Consider the following 23528-nt stretch of genomic DNA (forward strand, 5'->3'; position numbering starts at 1 on the left):
AATGATACAAGACTGAAATGCAAAACTGAAGGCTCTTGAGATGGAACTGAGTACAGATAAGTCAGAGGTCGTGACAGCAAATGTGGGAAATCAGAAGAAGCTTAAAACTGAAATAGAAGATCGAGGACATGGGAAGTCTGAATGAGGAGGTCAAAGTTGGAATCAGAGATGCTGCAAATAAGAAGCAGAAAAAAGTGTCAGCAGTAATGTGTGACAGAAGAATATCAAATAAGTTGAAAAGTAGGGTATACAAAAAGTGGTGTGACCAGTGCTTCTGTATGGTATAAAAACCTGGGCAGTGAAGGAAGAGCAGCTGAGGAAGCTTGATGTGATAGAAATGAAGTGCCTCAGATGGACAGTAGGTACACACTGTGGAACAGATGAAGAAATGAATTTTAATTACAGATGCTGCAGCCTGAGAAAAGTGTAACAGTGGAATAAATGACAACACTTATGAATTTTTGAAGAATAAATGCAAAATAGAACATTGTCTTTAGAGACAATATCAAGGAGTACAGATGGCATAAGTGAAGGAACAAGTTGTCACTCTCAGCAGTGTTAAAAGCATTTCTGTCTGTCAGGAATGCAGCTGATAACTTCAGTCCAGTCTGTAGTGGATTGTTTTAAGAGCTTCTGTCTACTTTAGGCAATGTGAGTGAGGAATTATTTACTTCATAGTTTCATAGGTAGGTACTAGGCTATTGGCCCTAGGGCCTATACAAGCCTAGCCAAAAAAGTACCCTGGCTTTCGCCACCCAAGAAATTATTTTCCTGTGTTCCTGTCGAGCAGAGCCACAGAGTTGATCCCCAGGGTAAATTTCCTATTTCCCATCCACTCATCAAGATTTTTTTTAAAGAGTGCTAATGAGGAGCTTTGTTTGATATAGATAGGTAGTTTGTACCAGAGTATGGGAAGTCTCTGAGACAGGAATCTATCCCTCCAGCATGTTCTGTTTATTGTGCTGACAAGGTTTAGGTCCCTAGACCGTGTAGCTCAGAGGGATTGGGATTTCTTTACGTGGAGCATGTCCAACAGTTCTGGGTTTGACATAGATTTGTATGTTAGGCAGAGATCACCTCTGAGTAGGCAATATGTGACAGAGTAAAGCTGGAGTTTTTGAGACGGTGTGCGTAGGGCATCTGTTTGAGGCCAGTAATCATCTTTGTGAGGTATTTCTGTGGCTTCAGATCCTGGGAAAGGTAATGAAGGATGTGTAAATTCTCTGAGCTTCTTAAAATAATAGGTAGTTGTTCCTCCTTGAATGCAGGCTTTAAACACTGTTCACTTATCCTTTGCTTGCATCTTTATACTTCTTGAAATTGCTTTCTCCTGGAACAGTTTTTTTTTATAGCTGTGATTACTTCAGTCCATAGTTTGGGCTTTTGTTTACTTGTTTTACTGGGACTTGTTAGTGTCCCAGCAGTAAAAATGGATGCTAATGAATTGTTCGGCTTGCTTTGTGCAGATAGTGATTACCCCTGGGCAACATGTTAAAGGCAGATGCTCAGTAGAACTCTGAGGGGCAGCAGGGCTAAAGATTATCAGTGAAAAACATATGTATTTTAAATGATGTAGTCCTTTTGTTTAAGTTATTTTATGCGGTTTGCTGAATTTTTGAAGCAATTCAGTTTATGTAAATATTTAAACATTGTGTAAATGCCTTCCTGCTAAGTGTGAAATTGTTCTTGTTTTTCATTTTGGCTCACACTAAAAAAAATCATTTTTTCAAAAAAAATTATAGGATTTAGAGAAGGTATGATTTGTTATGGTTATTATAAGGAATATGTGGAAACCAGGATGAATGAGATTGATGAGGTGCTAACTGGAAAATATGGGGAAGATGCTGGAAACCACTGTGTAATAAGAAATGGGATATGAATTCTGAAAGAGAAATATTGCTACTGTCATAACAGCAGTTTAAAATTGACTTTTTTGGGAAGAAGTTGTTTTTATTTATTGATGATGGTATAAGGACAAACATAGTGATTAAGTTTTGCAGAGAATAAACAACTGATGGTTGTTTTCACACATCATTTCTTAAGTTCATTTGAAATATGGTATTGTAAAATGGTTTTAAGTAAGATAATTGAAATCTTGCCTCCTCTACTCATTTTATTAAATGCTATAGGACCTTTTACATCTTTCTGAGCTGCCAATACCTCATGAGTATGGCGATCTTGCTTTAATGTCCCATTCGAATAGCAGCACCGCCTAATGCCGCACTGCAGTATCACTACTAGAACGTGAATCCAAGCAGCTGTTGCGATGAGGTGGAACTCATATGTTTCTGATCTTCATAGCATCAAATGTGAGTGCGCTTCCTGGCGGGCTACTGACAGTGACATTGCAAGTTCACATTTCAGCTCTTTGTTTAGGAGGTAGTATTGCAGTCACCTTTGATGGATCTTCGTAAAAATTTCACGAAACTGCACTTGCTTTCCATGTACGTACTATAGCCCTTTTTTTAATTTTCCCATTAAAAACCTAAATGTACTTCAGTAGTGAATTAGGCTGGTATATCTTTGCCTTTGTCAGACAGGGAGTTTTGATAGTAGTTGCTTCACTATGACAGAAAAGATAACATTCTGAGATGAATATGTATGATTTTTACTTTTGATGTAATGCCAGCTCTGTAGCAACACATTATGAATATTTTCTACATTCCCCAAACTTAAGCAAAATAATATTCTTATTCCTTAAAAAACAATATATCACAATTTGGAATACTCATACTGGCATGTCTTTGCAGGTCTGCATTTGGTGCCTACATATGAAAGACAAATATTTGCACTTTTTTTCAGTACTTAATTAATGTTTTGTAGACGTAAACTTGGCCGGTGAGATACACACTGCATCAAAGACTGCCATCCCACCTTGAAGGACTGAAAAGCTACTTAATGCTGAAGTTAGCTAATACTTTCTGGCATTCATAAAAGTGTCATCTTTAGTGGTGCCAGGTTTCTAGTGTCTAAAAATGACAGTTTTATGGAGAAATATGTAACAGTACTCCCACAGCTGGCTTTAGGCACTAGCGAACCCTGTGGTCGCTGGGGGCCCCCACAGCAAGTTATGTTATCCTGATTTTTGTAACATGTATTACAAACCCACAAAAGCTAGTACAGCAATCTTGTATACTTACAACATCAGGTGGATAATAACTTTTATTTGTGTCTCCTTTAAAATTCAAAGATATTTCTGGTTATAGTAACAGTGTTTTATCAGGTAACAGGCTTAACAAATCTATTAATATTTTAACACTGTTGTAGTGTTACAAACCCAACTGATGGACATTATTTCCACTAAAAGTAACAACATAGGCAGCATTAGGTACCTGCAATACCTGTGGCTGCAGGGGGTCCTTTAGTCATCCTTGAATGTGCAGGGGCCCCACAAAAGCTGCTGCTAGTTAGGGAAAAATAAGGATTAAAAAAATGTATTAATTTCATGATTATGGTCCTTAACCTGAGCAGGGCTGTGATATGACCCTTTTCAGATAACACTGATAATGGACACGAGCAAGATCAGCACTGGAGAGGTCAACAGCCCAGAGTGACCGATCTCACTGCATACCTTCCTCAGGGATGATTTTCTTTTTCATGGAGTTTTATAAATACTGGCAGAACAACTGATACTATAACTCTTAATTCTTTGCCAAAGAATTCATCTCAATGTTAAAAATAATAGCAGAATAAAGTCTCATAATCAAGAATACATTAAATATTACTCTAATTCACTTAAAAATTAATAGAATAACAGCTATTGCTATCAATATGCATTTTGGACAATAATTATAAAACTCTGATGTCTGGGTTTATTGACTGTCTGCAATTTTGAATAATTTACCAGCAAATCAAACTTTTTACAAAAGACAGCAAAATTATGAGCAAAATCAGTGAAGGTCTGTGAAATCTGGGACAGTGACATATATGCATTATTCCTCGTTGAAGTATATAAAAGTGACTTATCTCTGCTGCTGTTTGATGACTGCTAAACAGCACTCACTGACTTGGTGTATCAGTGTTGCACAATGTTTTGCTATTTGCTGAAATAAGTACAAGACTAATATTGCTGCAACTTATACTTGTGTGTGTCTTTGTAAAAAATATCACTGATTTTTATCTGTGCACACACCCAGTAATGCTAGGACATGTGTTATTCTTGGGTATCAGTAAAAAATGCAGCTAACAAGTAATTGTATTTCAAAAGGAAGGCATAAATATATCATAAAACATCCAGACACTTAGATCTTTTCGGATTCTGGTGACCCATAATCTCTAGACTGTATAAATGGATACAGGAGGCTCTCAATCATCTTTGACTATGTGGGAGGCCTCACAAAAGCTGTTTCTGGTTAGGGAAAATGAGGAGAAAAACATGCATTCATTTCCTGATTATGCTCTTTAACCTGAACAGGGCTGTGATATGACCCTGTTAGGATAAACCCAACAATGGCCACTGCTGATCTCAACTACACCCATTCTAAAACCTGCCCTGTTTAGATATGTGCGTGTACAGAAAAATACTTTAGCTTACATGTGTGTGTGTATGTGGGGGTGCTGGGGATTGTGTGGTTATTACGTCTTTAATTTTCATCATTGTAAAACCTTAAAGATGTGCACAGGAGATCAGTATAGCTTATGTTTGGCCTAAGGATAGTGTGGTTAATGTTTGTTTTACTTTTCTGACAGACCTCACAGGTGTACAAAAAAAGGTTACTACAACTTCTGTAGAGGCAATGTACTGTCTAGGAGCAATGAAGTAGAATATATTACTGTAATCATTATTTTTTCACTTTTTTCACAATCATACATCAAGGAATGTATACTGGTGGCAGTCTTTGGTGGCTATGTGTGAAGAGTGAGGAGGCATTCTATGTATATATATGTCAGCAGTTTCTTGAAATGGGTGGCCTAATGGTTAAGGTGTTTGCATTACAAACACAAAATGCAGGGTTTGAATCTCACAAGGGATAATTGGCTAGGCTTAAAATGGCTCCCAAGGGCAATTAGCTTAGTATGAATCTATGACTGTGGCAGTTTGTACCTCTGATTTCATCCCAATCTAACACCAGTGGGTTACATAGGCAGAGACTGACTTGTTAGGGAGGCAGGCAGTATTCTGGGATAGAACTTTGCATCCTCACAGCAACTGACTTGTTAATTTATTATGAGTTACTATTTTGTCAGCTTTGACCATTTAGCCTTGGGCATAACTTAATACCTTTCTTGAAAGACAAAAAATAAAAATAAGATTGAAATTATTTTCTTACTCATGATTTTAGTTTAGGCCACCACTGGATTAAAAGGTTGGGAAAATGCTTTAAAGTGCATCCCAGAGCATCTATAACCATATGGCTTCTTGGATCCTGTCTGTTTTGCGCTATTTCCTAAATGATTATTACTGTGCTGTGTTGGTTATGAAAAGTGTGCTGAAAGGATGCCAGGAAAACCAATGTTGAACAGAAACACTGAATTTCTACCTCTGATCATAATTTTTGTTTATGCCATCACTGGATGAAAAGGTTGTGTAAAAAGGAAAAAAAAAACTTAACAATGCACTTCTTACCATATAGGAAGTTATGGTGTTTTTAAAAAGCTGAAGAATATGTCAAAATGTAAGAAAAGAAAGAAAAAAAGTAATGTGCATGTATGGGGAGCCCAACATGAGGGGAAACAGAGGGGAGGACTGGAGGGTATATATGCGTGAGGGGGGTCTAAAACAGTAGGTCTAGGGTGCCATTTCACCCAAGTCCAAACAGTTACATAGAGTTGTTGTGATGTATCATTGTTGCAACTAAATGCCAGTAACTGTGAATGTCCCTTTGTGAGATGGGTCAACATAGTGTGGTGCAAGAGCATTGTAGCTACAGGTCAGACTGTGTGTACTACTCCTAAAAGCTTGCAGCTTTAGGAGGGGTGGCAGTGGTAGAGTGATGGAAGTGCCAAGGGGGTCCCCAACTTGAAATTTTCTGGTGGCCCCCAAAATGCTAACACTGGCCCTGAGTACTCCCCTAAACATCATGTTTGGTTCATAAACAGACTCCTCACTGCCAGTCTCCAGTCCCACAACTCTGGTAATCTTCCCTTGACCTTTAGAAACACCAGTGCTCCAAAGAACTTCAACTGTTAACAAAGCACTTTTTCTCCAACTAGCAAAGTATACATGACAAGTTACCTTCAAGAACTACGCAATTAACCTAACTCAGCTGTTACATATGTAAGCCTTCCATGTACAACCATCTTTCTACCTCTCTACCTTCGTAACCAACTCCTATCTTAAATCCTCAGAACAAAATTACCATTGCTTATAGAATGAGCTTGTTTCCCATTCTTTCTATAGTTCTGTATTAATGAAAACTGTAAGATTATAAACAGTTTCATAAACTGTCTCTATTTATACCTTTATAAAACATTGATTATGCAATTTCTGTGTAAGCAAATCTGTTAACAATCTATTTCTCGTCAATATGAAAATATTTTACTACTTATGCAATATTATATTGTGTTCTGTGTATGCTGCTATGTACAGCTGCATATTACCTATGTAAAAATTGTGTTTTAGTTAGCAAACAATTACCTACTGCTTGTGCTATATTTTGCCTACTGTTAGCTGTGTGAAGAATGAAATCTGCTTATGTGCAAACAGAAATATGCTTTACTTGGCTGTAGCTTTTAAGTATAATGTAAAACAACTGCAGCTGTATAGTACCTATGTATTTAACTGTGTTTCAGTTAGGTAAAACAGTTTCTTCAACTTGGTGTGTGCTTTATCTTATGTATAAATTTATTAGCTATGTAAAAAATGCTTATACTCATATTGTTTTATACAATACTGTCTGCAGTGTATTACTATATCTGATATAAAAGAAAAATGTCTTTTGAAGTTTTCAATAAAAAATAAGAATTTTTATCCAGACAGATTGTCCCAGTTAACACATGCAAATAAATAAACAGTCCTTTTATACATCTTAATAAAAATTTCAGAGAAGTATTCTTAGACTCATAAGTACATGAAATATGTTTGACTGCCATTTCACCATTCAACACTTTAGTGTAGTAGAGTTCACGCTAGTTGTGCATTTTTTTTTTATTAAATTGTTATTCATAGGATTATAGGAAGTTACTAGGCTATTGGCCCTGAGGCCCTTACAAGCCTAGCCAAGAATTTAGCCCATGTTCCGACAAGTCAGCATCTGATGCCCCTGTCCAGCAGGGACACAGGTGGAATCCCAGGGATGTATTTTCTGTTCCCCATCCAGTTACCCATGTTGCACTTAAAAAGTGTTAATGAGGTACTCTGCATGATGTGAAGAGGGAGTCTATTCCACAATAGGGGGAGTTTCTGGGACACAAATCTGTCCTGTCACAGACCAGGTTGAGTTTGCGCATGTGGGTTACTTAATTGGAGCTTGACTTGCAGATATGCAGCAGTCCCATCAAGGTGGGGTCTGAGATTGCTTTGTATGCTAGACTGAAGTCACCTCTGAGGAGTCTGCATGAGACTGAGTAGAGGGACAGGGCTTTTAACCTATCTGTGTAGGGTAGATGTTTCAGGCCCTGGATTCTCTTGGTGAGGAACTTCTGGGGTCTCTCCAACTGCTGCATGTTCTTTGTGATGTACATGCCGAAAGGGGCATTATACTCAATAATGGGTCTTATAAGGGAAGAATATAGGGATGTTATGACCTCCTTGTCCCAGGATGAGATGCCCTTCCTAATAAGGTGGGCCATGTAAAAAGCTTTCCATATAACTGAAGCAATATGTTGGTCAAAAGTCAATTTGGTATCAGCTTGACTGCCCATGTCCGTCACGACTGATTGCATGCTTGGGACCTTGTTATTAATATGATAGTTTGTGGGGACATCACTCTCTCCAAAGGTGATGATGATGCATTTTTTGGCATTCAGTTTGAGGGCATCTTTCTGGCACCAATCATTTGTTTGGGTGAGATCCTCTTGGTGGATGTCCACATCACTAGGGGAATTGATGACAGCACCTAGCTTGCAGTCATCTGCAGATTTGGTCATCCATAGCTCACTGGTTTTGTCCTGCATCTTAGAAACGTATATCCCAAACAACAGAGGCCTCAAGACCGATCCCTGGGGTAGACCACTCATTATAGGTCTACTGCTTGAGGTTGCTTCCCCTATTTTGACTAGGTGGGTTCTATCAGTGAGCCAGTTTGCTATCCTTCTGGTAGCATATGGATTGATGCCTAGTTGAGAAAGTTTATCTATTATACCTGAGAGGGGAATAATATCAAAGGCTTTGGCCAGGTTAAGGTAGGTGGTGTGCACCTTCTTCCCTTTGTCCATGGCTTTGATGACTGTCTCAAAGAAGTTGACCAAATTTAACAGGCATAGCCTTCCTTTCACAAAACCAAATTGTGTGGGATCGAGTGTTTGGAGGTTGCCAATGTCCTTGTTAATGAGGTCCATGATAATCCATTCCATGGCCTTGCAGATCAGGCTAGTTAGGCTGATGGATCTATAATTTCCTGGATCGGCTGACACTCCACCTTTGTGCAAAGGGATAACAGTGGCTGTCCTCCACTCAGTAGGGACAAAGCTGGTATTCAGTCTTTGGTTGAATAGGGTGTCTAATGGTGCTGCAAGTGCCTGCCTGAGTTCATGTTGGATGCAGCCTGGGATGCTATTGGGTCCCATAGAGGCTGTATTGTTTGCCTTTGAGAGGGTAGTGATTACTTGCTCCCTAGAGATATGGGGAGGAGGGCAGGTGCTAGGGATGTCCTGATTTACTGATAGGGGGGGACAGAGGGATGAAGTATTTGCTGAAAGTGTCTGCGGTATTTATGTATGTGGTGTCCTTGACCACCTGTTCTGAGCAGATCTAACTGCTTCCATTGAGATTGAGGACATATGTGAAAAAGGCCTTATGATTGTCTTTAGTAGATGTGGCCAGTTTGGACTCTAAAAGTTTGCTTTTGAGGATTTCACTAGTGCTCTTATTTGCTTATTCAAGCCAAGGAGAGATTGCTTCCAATTAGGCACCTGTTCCTTCTTGGTCCTGGACAGCAATTTGTTTTCCATTTATTAAAGAGCTATTTATTGTAGATGTCCACCAGACATATTTATATTTCCTTGAAGAGGATGATTTTGTCCTGTCAAGTATTCCTGATTCCATGCAGCTATATAAATGCTTGCATAGTACATTTGTGTAGGTTTGGACATTTGTGCCAGTTCCTATGGAGGGGGGTGGGGGCTGTGAAGGTGTTTATACCTTCCCTCTGGAGGTTGTAATCAGCTTTGGAGACATTTTTATGTTTGACCCTAGCAAGGCGGGTTGGGGGAGATGGTGACTTTAAAAGTGACTGCTTTGTAGTTGGATCTTACCAGGAAGGATGACACTGTAAGGATGCTGCAGTGGTTACTCATGTTGGTTAATACCAAGTCCAAGATAATATGACCTCTTGTGGGGTTGACCAGCTGGTCCAAGGCATTTGCATTGATGAAATCAAGGAATCTCTGGGCATTGGTGTTTTTGTATAAGTAGTTCTTCTAGTCTATGGTTGGACAGTTAAAGTCACCCAGGATCAGGGTAAAGGGTTGAATCTTAATACATTCAAAGAGGTCCAGATAGGTGGGGTGGGCATCTTGAGACAAAGTTGGGACCTCTAACTAGCTATGAGTTGAATAGGGGTCTTGTCAATGGTTAACTGCACCTGGAGTGTCTCCTGTACATTATACTGTTTGATCAGCCTGGAGGTGTGCATGTCTTTAATATATATTGAAACTCCACCTCCTTTTGCTTTGCTGCCTGCCCACAGTTTGGGGTCTGAATATATGATAGGATGAGTAACCTGGTATGCCTGGGGTGCTCTCAGCAGATTTGAACCAGGTTTCAGTGACTGCCAAATGTCAGCATCTTCCAGTTAAGAATGCTTGCAATTAATGCATTTTCATGTTTAAACTGCTAGTGTTTAGCATCATGACCTTTAATTTGCATTTTGATGAACTTTTCATATTGATAGTTTTGACCTCATGGCATTTCCTAGAAAAAGACACTATGGGGGAGGCAAAAGCCTTTGCCAGAAGCCTGAAGCCCAAGGGAGACAAATGCAGGCCATCTCTGGCAAAGCATCGTGGTCTGTCGATCATGTCTTCCCAGGCTGTCACTGGAATCTCTTGGAATGACACCAGAAACTAAGCCAGTTGTTAAAGTCAATCATTTTCTGTTTGTGTTGAGGTATCATTCTAGGTGATGGTAGAATGCTGCTTAAGGCTAGGTATATACCTGCCTGGGACACATATTCAGTGAGCTCAGTCATGTCTCTCTTCATACAGTCCAGGGAGGTACATTTCAAGTCATTCATGCCAACACGGACTATGACAGAGTCATAAAAGTACCTGTTGCTGAGAAACTTGAGTGCATGTGTGATTCTGGCATCTGACAAATAACTAACCATGATTTTCTCTTTATCCAGCCTGGTGAGGGGCACATCTGTGTGTCTCACAATGCAGTCTCCTATGGCTATGGCTGTGAGACACATGCTTCACAGACATCATATGGGTCACATAATTTAGTTATCATGTATAGCTTGAATGCCCAAGAAATTTATTCCATCTTGATCAAAAACTGGGATATTGTCCAAAATGACAGTATGGTGAGACAGAAGTTGCAAAAACATCCTCATATTACTTTCAAATGAGGACCTAATTTAAAAAGCATTTTAGAGAGGAAACCAATCTATCTTACACACAGGACAGGAATGTTTAAATGCTTCGTGTGCAATTATTGCAAACATATTGATGCAGGACAGAACTTTACCATCAGGGAGCACCGATAAAGGATAAAATATAAACTAGATTGCCAATCCAAGTTAGTGGTATATGCAGCTTTATGCCAAAATTGTCCAGACTTCTATATAGGCAAAAAGGAGAGAAGACTATGGGAGCAAGTCTATGAACATCTATATGGTATTAGTAAATTAAAACTGGAGAATGCCTTAGTAAGGCATATCAATGAACATCCCCGACATTGCTTTAAATTTAGAGCAATAGATTGTATTATACGAGACGGTAGGGGTGGCCTAGAAATACTATTATTAGAAAGATTAGAACTTTTGTGGCAATTTTACACTAATGCATATCATTACCCTGGTCTGAACTAAATGTGCTCCATCTTTTGTATTTTAAAATTGAGAAGTTTAAGCAGATAAAGTTGGATTTTGTCCAAGTAACATCAGTATATACAATCAATATATATATATATATATATATATATATATATATATATATATATATATATATATAAAGATATATATATATATATATATATATATATATATATATATATATATTGTGTGTGTGTGTGTATTTGTTTTTACATAAAATTTAAAAATATGTAAAAAGTGTATATATAAAATATGTATATAATATTTTATATTTTATATGTGATTAGATGAAAAGAAACTTTTTATATGACAACTTTCCAGTCAGAACTGAAGGGTTAAATGCCAGAATTAATGGTATGGGTGGGTTGTTGATTATGTGGTTTTATTGGTTTTAAGTTGATCACATGGTCAATTTAATTTGCATATAATTAATTTTATTGTGAGTATTTGTTATCTGAAGAAGTCTTGCTATAGAGCAAGACAAAAAGCGCTTCATATTAAAGTTATTCAGCAAGTATTCAGTGTGATTCCTTGGCAAGTTCTTTTTATCTAGTTGTTTATTTCATCAGTCTGTGTTTGAACATAGAAATCTAGCCAATCCTGTTAGCCCTGCTTTCTTTACCAATTAGCTTGTGCTGGACAAGGTGCTAGCCAATCCTGCTAGCTCTGCTTTTTTTACCAATCAGCTTGTGCTGGGCAAGGTGCAGACAGCCCTGCTAGTCTCACTAGCAGAGAAGATAGGCCCCTATGAACACAAGATGGCTACCAGAAACACAGAAGGCAAACACAAGATGGCTGCCAGAAACACAGAAGGCAAAAATAAACAGCTCTGGATGCAGCAAACCTGTATTCAGTCTATGCTACTCAATTTAAGGGTTAAGAACACAGTAAAACTCACAGAAAAGCACATATTAACCACTTATTTTTTTGGCAGTGACATATTTCCTGTGACAGAAAAGAACAGTTTTATGGAGATATGTGTATTCTGATACAAAGTCTACTCAATACAAATACATTATATACAAATATTGTGGAATCCATGCTCAATATCAGTGATATACACACACCAATAGAAGCAGAAAGCAAAACAATTTGGAAGACTGTTGCAGTAAAAATCATGCACTAGTTTACATTCAGGATTGGCATATAGGAAGTAGTATCTCAATCACCCTTTGATAGCTGTTAGTAATATTTAAGAGAATTATATTTAGATTACTTAGGCACATACTGCATATAGGATTGCCACTCATAGTCTGTGGACATAAATAAAGCTCATTAATAAAGTTGTCAGTTCCATTTTTGTCTCTTGTTGCCAGTAGAGGGATTTTGATTATAGAATCTTTCCAGTGACAGAAAAAGCCAGTTTTAGAAAATTTGTATATCATTTTATTTCAAATGTATACCAGTGCAATGCTATGGTCAAGAACTGCATTCCTTGTCCTGAAGTGAATACATATACTCATACCACACCGAATATACTGAAACTTGACTGAACGGCAGTGATATAATTATGTAGGCCTGTAATGTGACCATGGCTACTAGATTCAATGTCTCAAACTGCCTTAATATTTCTTTGTAAAAAAATCATCTAGGCATATACTTGGTCTTCAGGAATATAATATATTAAAGATTGAAATTCCAGCATCTGTTGCTTAAATGAAGCTCAGTATTATAATTTGCATGGTCATTTTGACCATATTATCACAGGATTTTTAATGTGGTAACATCTTTCCAGTAATAGAAAAGTACATTTTTAAAGGCAAATGTATATAAGGTCAGTTTTCATATCACCAGTGCAGTTGTGAATTGGGACTTCACTAATAAGGACTAACAGCACTGATGCATACACAGAGGCTTAAATATATACCAAACACTGCAAGGATTTTTCCAAGACACTATGTCAAGTTACAGTATCTTCAGTTTCCATTGGGGTGAACATGTCACGCCTGTCATGAGCTGCCATTAAATTACAAGTAAACATTTTGTAGCTTTCTCCATAAAATAACTCTTCTGTCACTACAAGTAAAATATCCATGTTCTGACACTGATTAACTGACCCAGCAAAGCCCCCCTGCCTACTTTACTAATGTATGCCAACCCTAAGACTTTCCCTACCCCTAACCCAGCATCTTACCTTGTAAAAGCCCTTTCCATTTCATTATCACTATTCAGATAAACCTCTTGATATAGATTCATTTTTTCTCCATTTTAATCTTGATCAGAGAAGTAGATTGTTTGCCTGTTTTCTGCTATTGATTGAATGTGGATATTTAAGTGTTTTGTCTGTATTTTCCTTTGGTCTATATTAAAAAGATGAATGTTTACTTACCCGAACACCTAAATGTCGACCCGTCTTCATCAAACTGTGAAAACATCAATCATCCAGAAGTGCGAAAGCGGAAACATTGAATCGTCATGGTTGGCCTTCTGCGGTATAGCTCTGTAAGGTAAGTGTGCGATGGTTATGGACCTTAGGGTTAGGGTGCGGGTTAAGGTAAGTGCATAGATGGTAATGTATGTTAGATTTAGTGTAGGGTTTTGTTAAGTGTATGTGTGTGGATTATTTAATTTGTTTGGGTTTAGCTTTTTAAGGTAAGTGTGCGATAGTTACGGACCTTAGGGTTAGGGTACGGGTTAAGTTAAGTGCATACATGGTGGTATATGTGAGATTTAGTGTAGGATTAGAGGTAGGGTTTGGTTTAGGGTTAGAAGTAGGGTTTTGGTTAGTGCATGTATGTGGTTTATTTAGTTTGTTTGTGTAGGTAGTATGTAGTGGGTGGTGGGGTGGGACAAGTATGACAGTTTGACTTTTTGAATTTCACGGTTTAGGGCGTTCGGTGTATATGCAGTTCACGGAATGTGTCAATGTTTAGGTATTCGGGTAAGTAAACTTTCGTCTTTATAATATAGACCCATTTTCCTGATAGTTCTACATTATGAAATCAGTATTTTGGTGTCAGTATTGTGAGTATCAATATTTTCATATGTCACCATTTTAACTAAACATTCAAACACACATATATACACACACACTCGCATGCACGCACATGTGCACACACACACACACACACACACACACACACACACACACACACACACACACACACACACACACACACACACACACACACACACATATACACAGATGCACACACATAAGTAACCTTTTCTGTCAATGGAAATACAGTGACCCCCACCCCCCCCAGCACATGCATACATATGAAGTCATCAGGAGTAGACTGTTTCAATGTGTCATAGCTATCTTTCTGAGAATATTGCTAGGACATTTCAGTTTCAACTGTATTCCTATTAATGGTAGATACCTCCAGCAGGCCAATATAGCCATCTTTCTGCTCAGTTTTGTTCCTTTCAGTTCACAGAAGACAAATTCATATGATGTGTTTTGGCTGACAGACTAAATAAATGTCAGAATCATATATTTGATATGCTGGTATCACATCAGAATTAAAGTTATTAGAAGATTTTCTATTCTATTACTGGTGTACAGTGGCACTTTTTGGTTTTGGACTATTTATTTATTAAGTTTTTTTCTGTTATTTTAATATTGTATAACAAGAACAACAGACTAACACATGCAGATGTGAGATGCTGCAATTTCACTGTATTTAGTGTCTGTTAGATCATGCAATGTACATTGTTGGGGAGAATGTCCAGAAGTCTTCCAAATAAAAGTATTAAAAAAATCTGACTGCGTTACATAGATGTGGCTACATTATAGTAAGCAGGACCTAATTAAAGTGAGAACAGCCATTATAAACTGACAAACTCTACATTTCCACAGCACTTAGTTTAAAACCAAAATGTATCTCTAAGTTGTTTTTGGCTAACTATAAACTTTATTAAAATATAAATAAGTGGTGCTATAATATCGGACATAAAATGGATTGTATTACTGGATAAAAGTATATCATTACAGTCCAAAATGCCACCACTTCACTGTGCTGAGATGTAGGAGCACAAACTAGGAGAGTTTTATTGAAATTTGTTCTAGAACAGTTGTGTGAGAATGTCATCATTTGTCAGAACATTTTGTTTAGGGAGGCTTTTTCCCCGTCAAGAAGCAAAATTGCCAAAACAGTTAGTAATTGGGGGACAACCTCTTTGAAAATGAGTAGGACTAAATAGGTTAATGTTAATAGTTTGGTTTATTTTCATTTGGCACATGCTGTTAAACTGTTATCTAGTCTTGTCAAAATATAAAAAAATACATCCAAAAATCTGTTGAGTATTCGATGTTCTACATTTTGCTTAATAAAACAATTTTAAGGTTACTTACATCTAAACTTGAAATGTATTTAGTCTGAAGAAATGTTTTACTTCAAACACTACACTTACCAGCTGGTCATTTTACTTGTGTTAGCCATAACAAGATGTTTCTTCTTTTGTTTCATTCTAAAGCATATGATCAGACCCAGTACAAAAGGTGTTACAAGTAGCAAAGTTACATATAGAGAAGTTGTACTTTTAGCTTCACTGTCGACTTCATTATTGTCAGGTTCTGGGAAGGAAACAAAACATTAAATAATGAACATGTTCTTCAGAGATTTCATTGTACTATCATTGACAGTATAATTACAGAGCTTTAGTCCTCAACAAAATACAATCACACTAATAATTAAAATCATTGCATGAATGGGTTATTCAGCACAAACCAGCAGTGTATAAAGTATATTTGATTTGGTTAAGAATGACATTATTTCATACTGTTAAATTCGAAAGTTGGACTGTAATCCCTGACGTATTTATTGGGTATAAAATGTGAGACTACTTATTAAGACATATTAAGTAGTCACTAGGTTGTATTCCTATATCCCAGAGCAATATAGCTTAGTCCTATTGGTATAAATGAACAGCTGACCTAAGAGACAGATGGTATTGAAGAACTCATATAAAAAAATGACCATATGTGTAGGGCACTAATGCTATGAGCTATTAATTGAGCCACTTTTTGTGCCCAGGGTACAGAGTTAGTCATTCTATCATCATGTGCCTATCGAGGTAACTCTGTGCAAGTCACTTAACAAGACAGTACTCTTGATTCAGCCCTGGAAAGGGACACTTTATTAAGTGGGCATACACTGTTGACAAATAGCTGAAAATGTCTTTCAGGGCACTGTCCGACCTTGGGAAACAGCAGTGCTTCTAGGTATGCTACTGATGGCATTGAACAGCACTATATTCAGCTGCTCCTTTCTCTCTGCCAAGTCTACTGAGACCTAGGGCTACACACTAGGATTTACTATTGTGCTTTGCTTTGATTTGCCTTCAGCCTTCTGCCCCTGTTTCCCCTGACTTTGAACCATAACAGGACGGCTCAAATCAGCTTTGTGAAACCTTGTCATATGCTTTTTCTAAGTCTAGGAATGGTCATTTGGATTATTTCCTCATCTTCAGCTTTGTATCCACTATCTGCCACATTGCAAACATCTGCTTGGTTCTGGTGTATCCTGATTTTAATCAAAACTGCTTATCTCCTGTCTTACATTCTACTAGTCTATGTATTCATTTGTCGTTCACCTTTTCCAGCACTTTCACTCAGTGTGACAGGAGCTGGGTATTTCTGAAGCGCTTTAACATTATCTTTGTCTCTCCCATGTACCTAATGAAGGTATCTTCCTGTTTTTTATTTTTCTTAGCTATTTGAATTCTTGCTTTTGACCTCCAGGCTGCTTTCCTTTTTGCTTCCTGATATGCAGGCTTCATTTCTTCTTCCATGTTGTGCAGACCTTTTCTTAGCTTCTCTACATTGTCTGACACCTTTCATCAGCCAATTAGCATTTTCTTCCTTCTGCTGTTTTATTTTGATGCAGCTCTGCTGCACACCCATCAGTCTCATACTGTTTGTGGTTTCCCATGGTTCACTTACATCGTTCACCTCCCACTCCACCACTATATCCATCCTCTCCATGTCTGTTGTTTTCTTACAATTGTTCTCCTATAGTGTCTTACCAGTAGTGTCTGGATTTGCTGCCATTGCTATAGCAAACTGCACTGTAGTATGGACCCTGTTTAAAAGGGCGGTGGGGCTGTACCTCCATTTTGTTCACACTTATTATATGTCAGATATCTTTACTTTCTTTGTGCTTTCCACTGTCTGCTTAGTAAAATTTTCTAGAGTGTTTTCACTTGTGGTCTTGAATGCTGGGTTAGCTCAGCCACTTACAGGCAAACTATAGTTTCCCATTAATTACCCTTTTGAGTCAACACATTTTCTTGTTTTTTTTTCTTTAATTAGCCTATCAAGATTGCTTGCATTTGGAGGTGTGCACCATGTACCTGCATATTAGCTGTTTTCTCCTTAATGGTAATTGCCTAAAGACTGATTTTAACCTGCTTACTCTTTTACTGTGAAGCATCTAATTCCCTCCCGTACATAAAGCTACTTCCCACTCACCATTTCATTTCCTAATGTTTAATGCTTTTTTCACTGTAACCTCTATACCCCAATCCTTTCCTCTACCATCTCAGCTCCCTTCTTTGTCTGCTTGATCTGTTATCATAGGTACCCTATTTTCTCCAAGATCCTAGAATTGCCAAGCATTTTTCTTTATCTATTTATACAGTAACCTTTTACTAGTTTTTTAACAGCTTATCTCTTCTTTTTTTTTCATCCTCGCTCTAACTTTGCTGAGTTCTTTATTAGGTATTTGGAGTCTTGCTGTCCCAATCATACTTTACATCTCATTTAATCAAGCTCTCATTCTGGTGCCCCTTTCTCATACTTCATTTGGTGCCATACTGCCTGATGGCTAAGATGAAGCCAGACCATATTGTACAAGTCTTCTTCTACACATTCACCTCAAGTTTCCCACTAACTGCTGGAGTCTGGTCCCTCCTTAATCTCTTAGTCAGAGGTGGTATTGTTCTAGTTTTTTCTTCCCAGTACTGCACTGCTCCAGCTCATTCCATTAAGCAGCTCATGATGCTCTTTATCCACTTTATTCTCTGTTCTGCCAAGTCATTAGTGCCCAAAATGTGCTGCCACTTTTGGTACTACCTGCCTTGCCATAAAGATTCATAACCATTTCTGCTCCCAGTAAACTCCTCATATTTCTTCTTGCTTAACATGGTCCACCCTATCATCAAGTCCTGTATCACGATGTCTTCCCCTTCTTGCTACCAAATCTCTCCCCCAACCTAGCTGTCTCCTCACAAAATGCTTGATCTCCATATTCAGTTTCTGCTTCGTACTTTTCAGTTCTGTCCACATCCATTTAGCTGTCGGTTTTATCCTGTCTAAATCTGCAGTGGCTTTGCAATTTTTCATATTTTCCTATTGTGTTCCCCACCCTTTCTGTGCTCTTTCTTGCTTCATTACATCTTTCTTCTTCTTCTGACATTTAGAGACTTTTTACCCCTAAACCTCGCTGCCTGTACCCATGTTCTGCCTTATTTACAGAGCCTGCCCTACAGATTTCCCTAACTCTCTGCTCCCTTTACTTCTGTTTATTCTGCTTGCTCCCATTTAGTTCTCATAGTCTCTATGTCTGTAGACGCTGTCTTGTAAGTTCCCAACAAAATGCCTCAGTTCCCAAATGCTGTATCTGCCCCCCCCCGATCTAATGCAGATTAATCTCTGTCAGACTGCACACCCTCTTTCTTTCCACTGGTCTCCATGTTACAGTGCTATCCTGCATGTAACACATTGCACATTCTCCACCTTCTTCCATCCATCCTCATCTTTCTTCTTCTGTTATCCCTTCTTCTCTGTCTGCCTGCATTTTCTTTTTCTGCTGTTGTTTTTCTTTCTCATTTTATGTTAACCTGCTGTGGTATGGTTAATACTCCAACTTCACAGTTCCACAATTAGCTGTCATTGACCCTCTTACTGCTTAACACCTCATGGTGAGTACCCCTCTAATTCATGGTGATTATAATGTTTAAAATATATATCAAAAAGAAAGAACTATCACCACTGCTCAAATAAAACCAAAACGTTTTAATAAAAAATAAAACAAAGCAACCAAAAATACAAGGTAAGCACTTTCACAGTCCTCAGACTGCTTCTTTAGATCCTCAGTGGAATAATACAGTCCCTTGTAATGCATACATTTATATACCCATGTCTTAAAGACATAGGATAAAGTCATCTTACATTCTTAATAGATATGCACTTTCCACTGAAGCAGAAATCACAGAGCATACTTAACCGAAAGTGCTGTTCACTGATGCAGTACTATCGGATAAGTATGCTCGTTGTGCCGGTTGTACTACGGTGCGGATAAAGGAAAATTCCCTTTTCCCCACTGTAGTGTGACCTCGGAGTGAGAATATTAAAGTAGGGAGGTGTGGGAGACACAGCCCCCCACATGGGGGTTGCAGGGGGGCTCACCCCCCTGTATAGAAGTAGGTTTAATGTTGTTTTTTTTTTAAACATACTTTACCCTAGGCGCTTTTTCAGTGAAAGCACTTTCACTAAAGTATGTTCGGTGATAATGGATTCGGACTTTTGATCTTTCTATCAAAAGTCCTAGATCCAGATATATATATATATATATATATATATATATATATATATATATATATATATATATATATATATATATATGTGTGTGTGTGTGTGTGTGTGTGTGTGTGTGTATGTGTGTGTGTGTGTGTGTGTATCTGAATGAATACGTATAACAATATGTGACACACTGTACAGCATTGTTGTACTGTATTAAGTTCTGTATGCCCTTCAGTACCTTTCCAAGTAGCTTTGCTTTTTCCTGAGCAAGCTGATTGGCTTGAAGTCATCTTTACCATGCTATCTCCTTTATTTTCTGTATTTTTTTCCTTACTTGATCCTTTTTAACTAAACACTTACCAAGTGTGCCATGTGTATTGCAATACATTGCTTATCCAGAATTTTCTAAATAATGTTGGGGCAATGCAGTTCTGCACTAGTCTTGGTTTAGCTGCTGACATAGACAAGTACTTTTCAAGCATTGACATGCACCAGTGATAACAGAGACCTTAGCTCTGAAATTCCCCTGCCTAATTTCTCTTGCATTGCCTGGTAGCCTGTCTGCTAATGGACCTATGAAAACTATTTTCTTAGTAAAGTCAGGTACCACAGGCTTCAGCTTATACAGTCATGTGTGGAATGGATACTTGAAAAGTCAATGAATATCTTCTGAATTTCAGTTTAATTTCCGTCACTCAGCACAGTTTTTGGTCTAATCACAGAACATTATTGAATTTATCCGTAACGAAGTCCACTCTGGTAAATTTATTGGGGTAACATTATTACACTTGGCAAAAACAACTGCCATAGCGTCACAACCCACATTAACAAACCCTTAAAATATTACTTTTTCTGTTAGCACTATTAAGTGGTTTTCTAGATATCTTAGCATTTGATCATAGTTAGTAAAAGGGAACAGTTCAAACTCATTCTTTCTTTCAGTAGACACAGTAATTCTCCAAAGGTCAAAACTTGGCCCACTCATTTTCATTCTCTGTGTGAACAACATGGTCTACGTTGCAGCTCCACATTTATCCAGCATGTAGACAATTCCACTATATCCATCTCTGGCCATTCCCTTGATACTGTTAGCCTTCTTCTTCAAATTTCATTTCATACTCTTTCAAACTTTGCTAAATAGTGCAAGCCTTTACATGAATGTCTCCATAACAAAATCAGTGCTTTTCTCCCTATCTGTAAAGCTATCTTTTTGCATTTATATTTTTTAACCTCAGCAAGATCCCATCTGGGCGTCCTGCAGAGTTCTACAGCAGCAGAAAGAGAGAAGAGAGACTTTCAGTGATTTAAGTGCCTCCGTTTTGCTTCTTTTACTTGTTTTTTGCTTACCGCACTTTATTCTAACCGTTTATTAAGTCTTGCTACTTACTTTAACTGTATTCTGTTAAGTATTGTTAGGTATTGTTGTTTGCACTTTATTTGCTTGTTTTAAGTTAAATTCAACTGTACTACTGTAGTCGGGGACACAATCAAGTGCGCTAGCCATTTTTCTGCTTTAAATAGTGTTTTTGCAGTCTAACTGTTGTATTTTTGAAAAAAAAAAATTCTATCTCCTTGCTTGTTTCCCGCCTTTCTGTAACTAGAATAGTCCAGATTTCAGATTTGCTGACTTCATAACTGTACTGAGATTTCTGTGTTGCCCAGACCTTACTGAGATAGAAGGAAGCTTCTCTGCTTATCAGCCGGAGTGGTAAGCTCTGAACAGTTATCTGTCGCTAGAGGAGTGGTTTCAGCTCAGAAATTGCATTTTTATTGGCCATTTTGGGCTATTTCTATCCCTTTCATCTTTCTGTTTAAAAAAACGTGTTTGTGTGGTTTCTGAGCTTGTTTAAATTCGGCAAGATCTTATCTGGGCGTCCTGCAGAGTTCTACAGCAGCAGAAAGAGAGAAGAGAGACTTTCAGTGATTTAAGTACCTCCATTTTGCTTCTTTTTTTTTTTGCTTACCGCACTTTATTCTGGCCGTTTATTAAGTCTTGCTACTTATTTTAACTATATCCTGTTAAGTATTGTTGTTTGCACTTTATTTGCTCATTTTAAGTTAAATTCAACTGCACTACTGTTGTAGGGTACACAATCAAGTGTGCTAGCCGTTTTTCTGCTTTACATATTATTTTTGCAATTCTAAGTGTTGTATTTTTGAAAAAAAACAAACATCCCCCCAAAAAAAATTTTTCTAGCTCCTTGCTTGTTTCCCGCCTTTCTGTAACTAGAATAGTCTGGATTTCAAATTTGCTGACTTCAGGACTGTATTGAGGTTTCTGTGTTGCCCAGACCTTACTGAGATAGAAGGAAGCTTCTCTGCTTATCAGTGGGAGTGGTAAGCTCTGAGCAGCCTATCTGTCACTAGAGGAGTGGTTTCAGCTCAGAAATTGTATTTATATTGGGCTATTTCTATCCCTTTCATTTTTCTGTTTTAAAAAAAAAAATTTTTACGCGGGTTTGTGTGACGCACAGCACCAGTAAGATAAGGTAAACCATTACCGGTGCCTTAAAGTCTGCTCTTCAAATTTACCTTAGATCTTATTAATCTTTATCTCTGAGCACTCAAATTAAACTTTTAAATCCAGCACTTGCTCAGAACATCTTGTAGCATTTCTTGCAAGCTCACCCACTCCTACTAGCACTAAAAAGGAAACAAAAAGCTCCAGTACTTAATCTAAGCATAAATAACTCAGTACTTAAAAAGCTGATCTCTTTTCCAGGCATGCCCAAAGGTCAGTTTCTGATGCTTTCTCCCATTAACCTGGTGAACCTGGGCATCCTGAGGCAATGCAGCAGTTGCCTCATGTACACAGACAAGCCTCTCTTCCTACCTCCAAATACATCCACTTGTGAGAGATGCAAGTACATAGCCAAACTTGAGACTTTGCTCTCTCAATCCAAGATGGGGTCAGCCAGTCAGGAGGAGAAGGTTAACACACACATCACATCACAGACAACACATAGCCCCCCTCTTTGCACACCACCTCTATCACATAGTAACACAAAACACACAACCACTTTCGCGGAGGCTCTCTTAAAAAATCTGCCCAAACAACATAGACCTCTGAGGCACAAATGCAAGCAACCATCTCATCCAAGCATAACCCACAAGACACACAGCCCTCACAAACAGTGTGCCACTCAAGCTAAACCACTAAGGCAGAACAATCTACCAAACACATTAGTCGTAGGTGACTCAATTGTAAGGCACACTAATGTCCCACTCACTAGGCTATATAAGGAGAAAGTCACGGTCAGCTGCCTGTCGGGTGCCAGGATTTGCCACATAATGCATGCACTTGGGTCTCTCCACAGCAAGTACAAATATGACTCTGACATTGTACATGTTGGTGTGAATAACTTAAGACATACCTCCCTGGACTACATGAAAAGAGACACGGGGGAGCTCTCTGATCTTGTAGCCCAGGCAAGTATGACCCTAGCCTTGAGTAGCATCCTGCCATCACCAAGAATGATACCACAGTACAAGCAGAGAATGATTGACTTCAACAATTGGCTAAGTTTCTGGTGTCATTCAAAGGAGATCCAGTATTTGTCAGGTTGGGATGACATGAGAGACATACCTCAATGCTTTGCCAGAGATGGCCTACATCTGTCACCCCTGGGATTCCAGATACTGGCCAAGGCCCTTGCCACCTCTATAGTGCATTTTTTAGGCAATGCCCTGAAGAGAAATTTACCATCATAACATTTGCTAGCAAATGCATCCTAAGGGTTGTGCTACTCAATGCTAGAAGTCTAAACCTCAAAATACACTCACTTGAGTCACTACTCAAACTGGAGAACATCGACATCTTTGTAGTAACAGAGACCAGGTTCAAGGCTCCTGAGAGCACCCCTGTGCTATCAGGTTGCAATGCGTATCATACCTTTTGGTCCCCAAATCTGACCCAAAGCCCTAAG

At 38.3% G+C, this 23528-nt stretch overlaps 1 protein-coding gene across 5 annotated transcripts in view; it reads right to left on the bottom strand.

Annotated features, from left to right (window-relative positions):
• Positions 1–23528, bottom strand: part of LOC122815795 (myelin-oligodendrocyte glycoprotein-like) — a 402462-nt gene that overhangs the window by 22151 nt on the left and 356783 nt on the right. For all 5 annotated transcript variants that reach the window (XM_044088581.1, XM_044088583.1, XM_044088580.1 and 2 more), the window contains one exon: positions 15492–15654. In XM_044088581.1, coding sequence (XP_043944516.1) covers positions 15492–15654 — 163 coding nt within the window. The remainder of the gene's footprint in view (positions 1–15491; positions 15655–23528) is intronic.

This window comes from Protopterus annectens, chromosome 11.part0 (assembly GCF_019279795.1).
Source record: "Protopterus annectens isolate FY-2018-M chromosome 11.part0, PAN1.0, whole genome shotgun sequence".
NCBI classification, from domain to species: Eukaryota; Metazoa; Chordata; order Ceratodontiformes; family Protopteridae; genus Protopterus; species Protopterus annectens.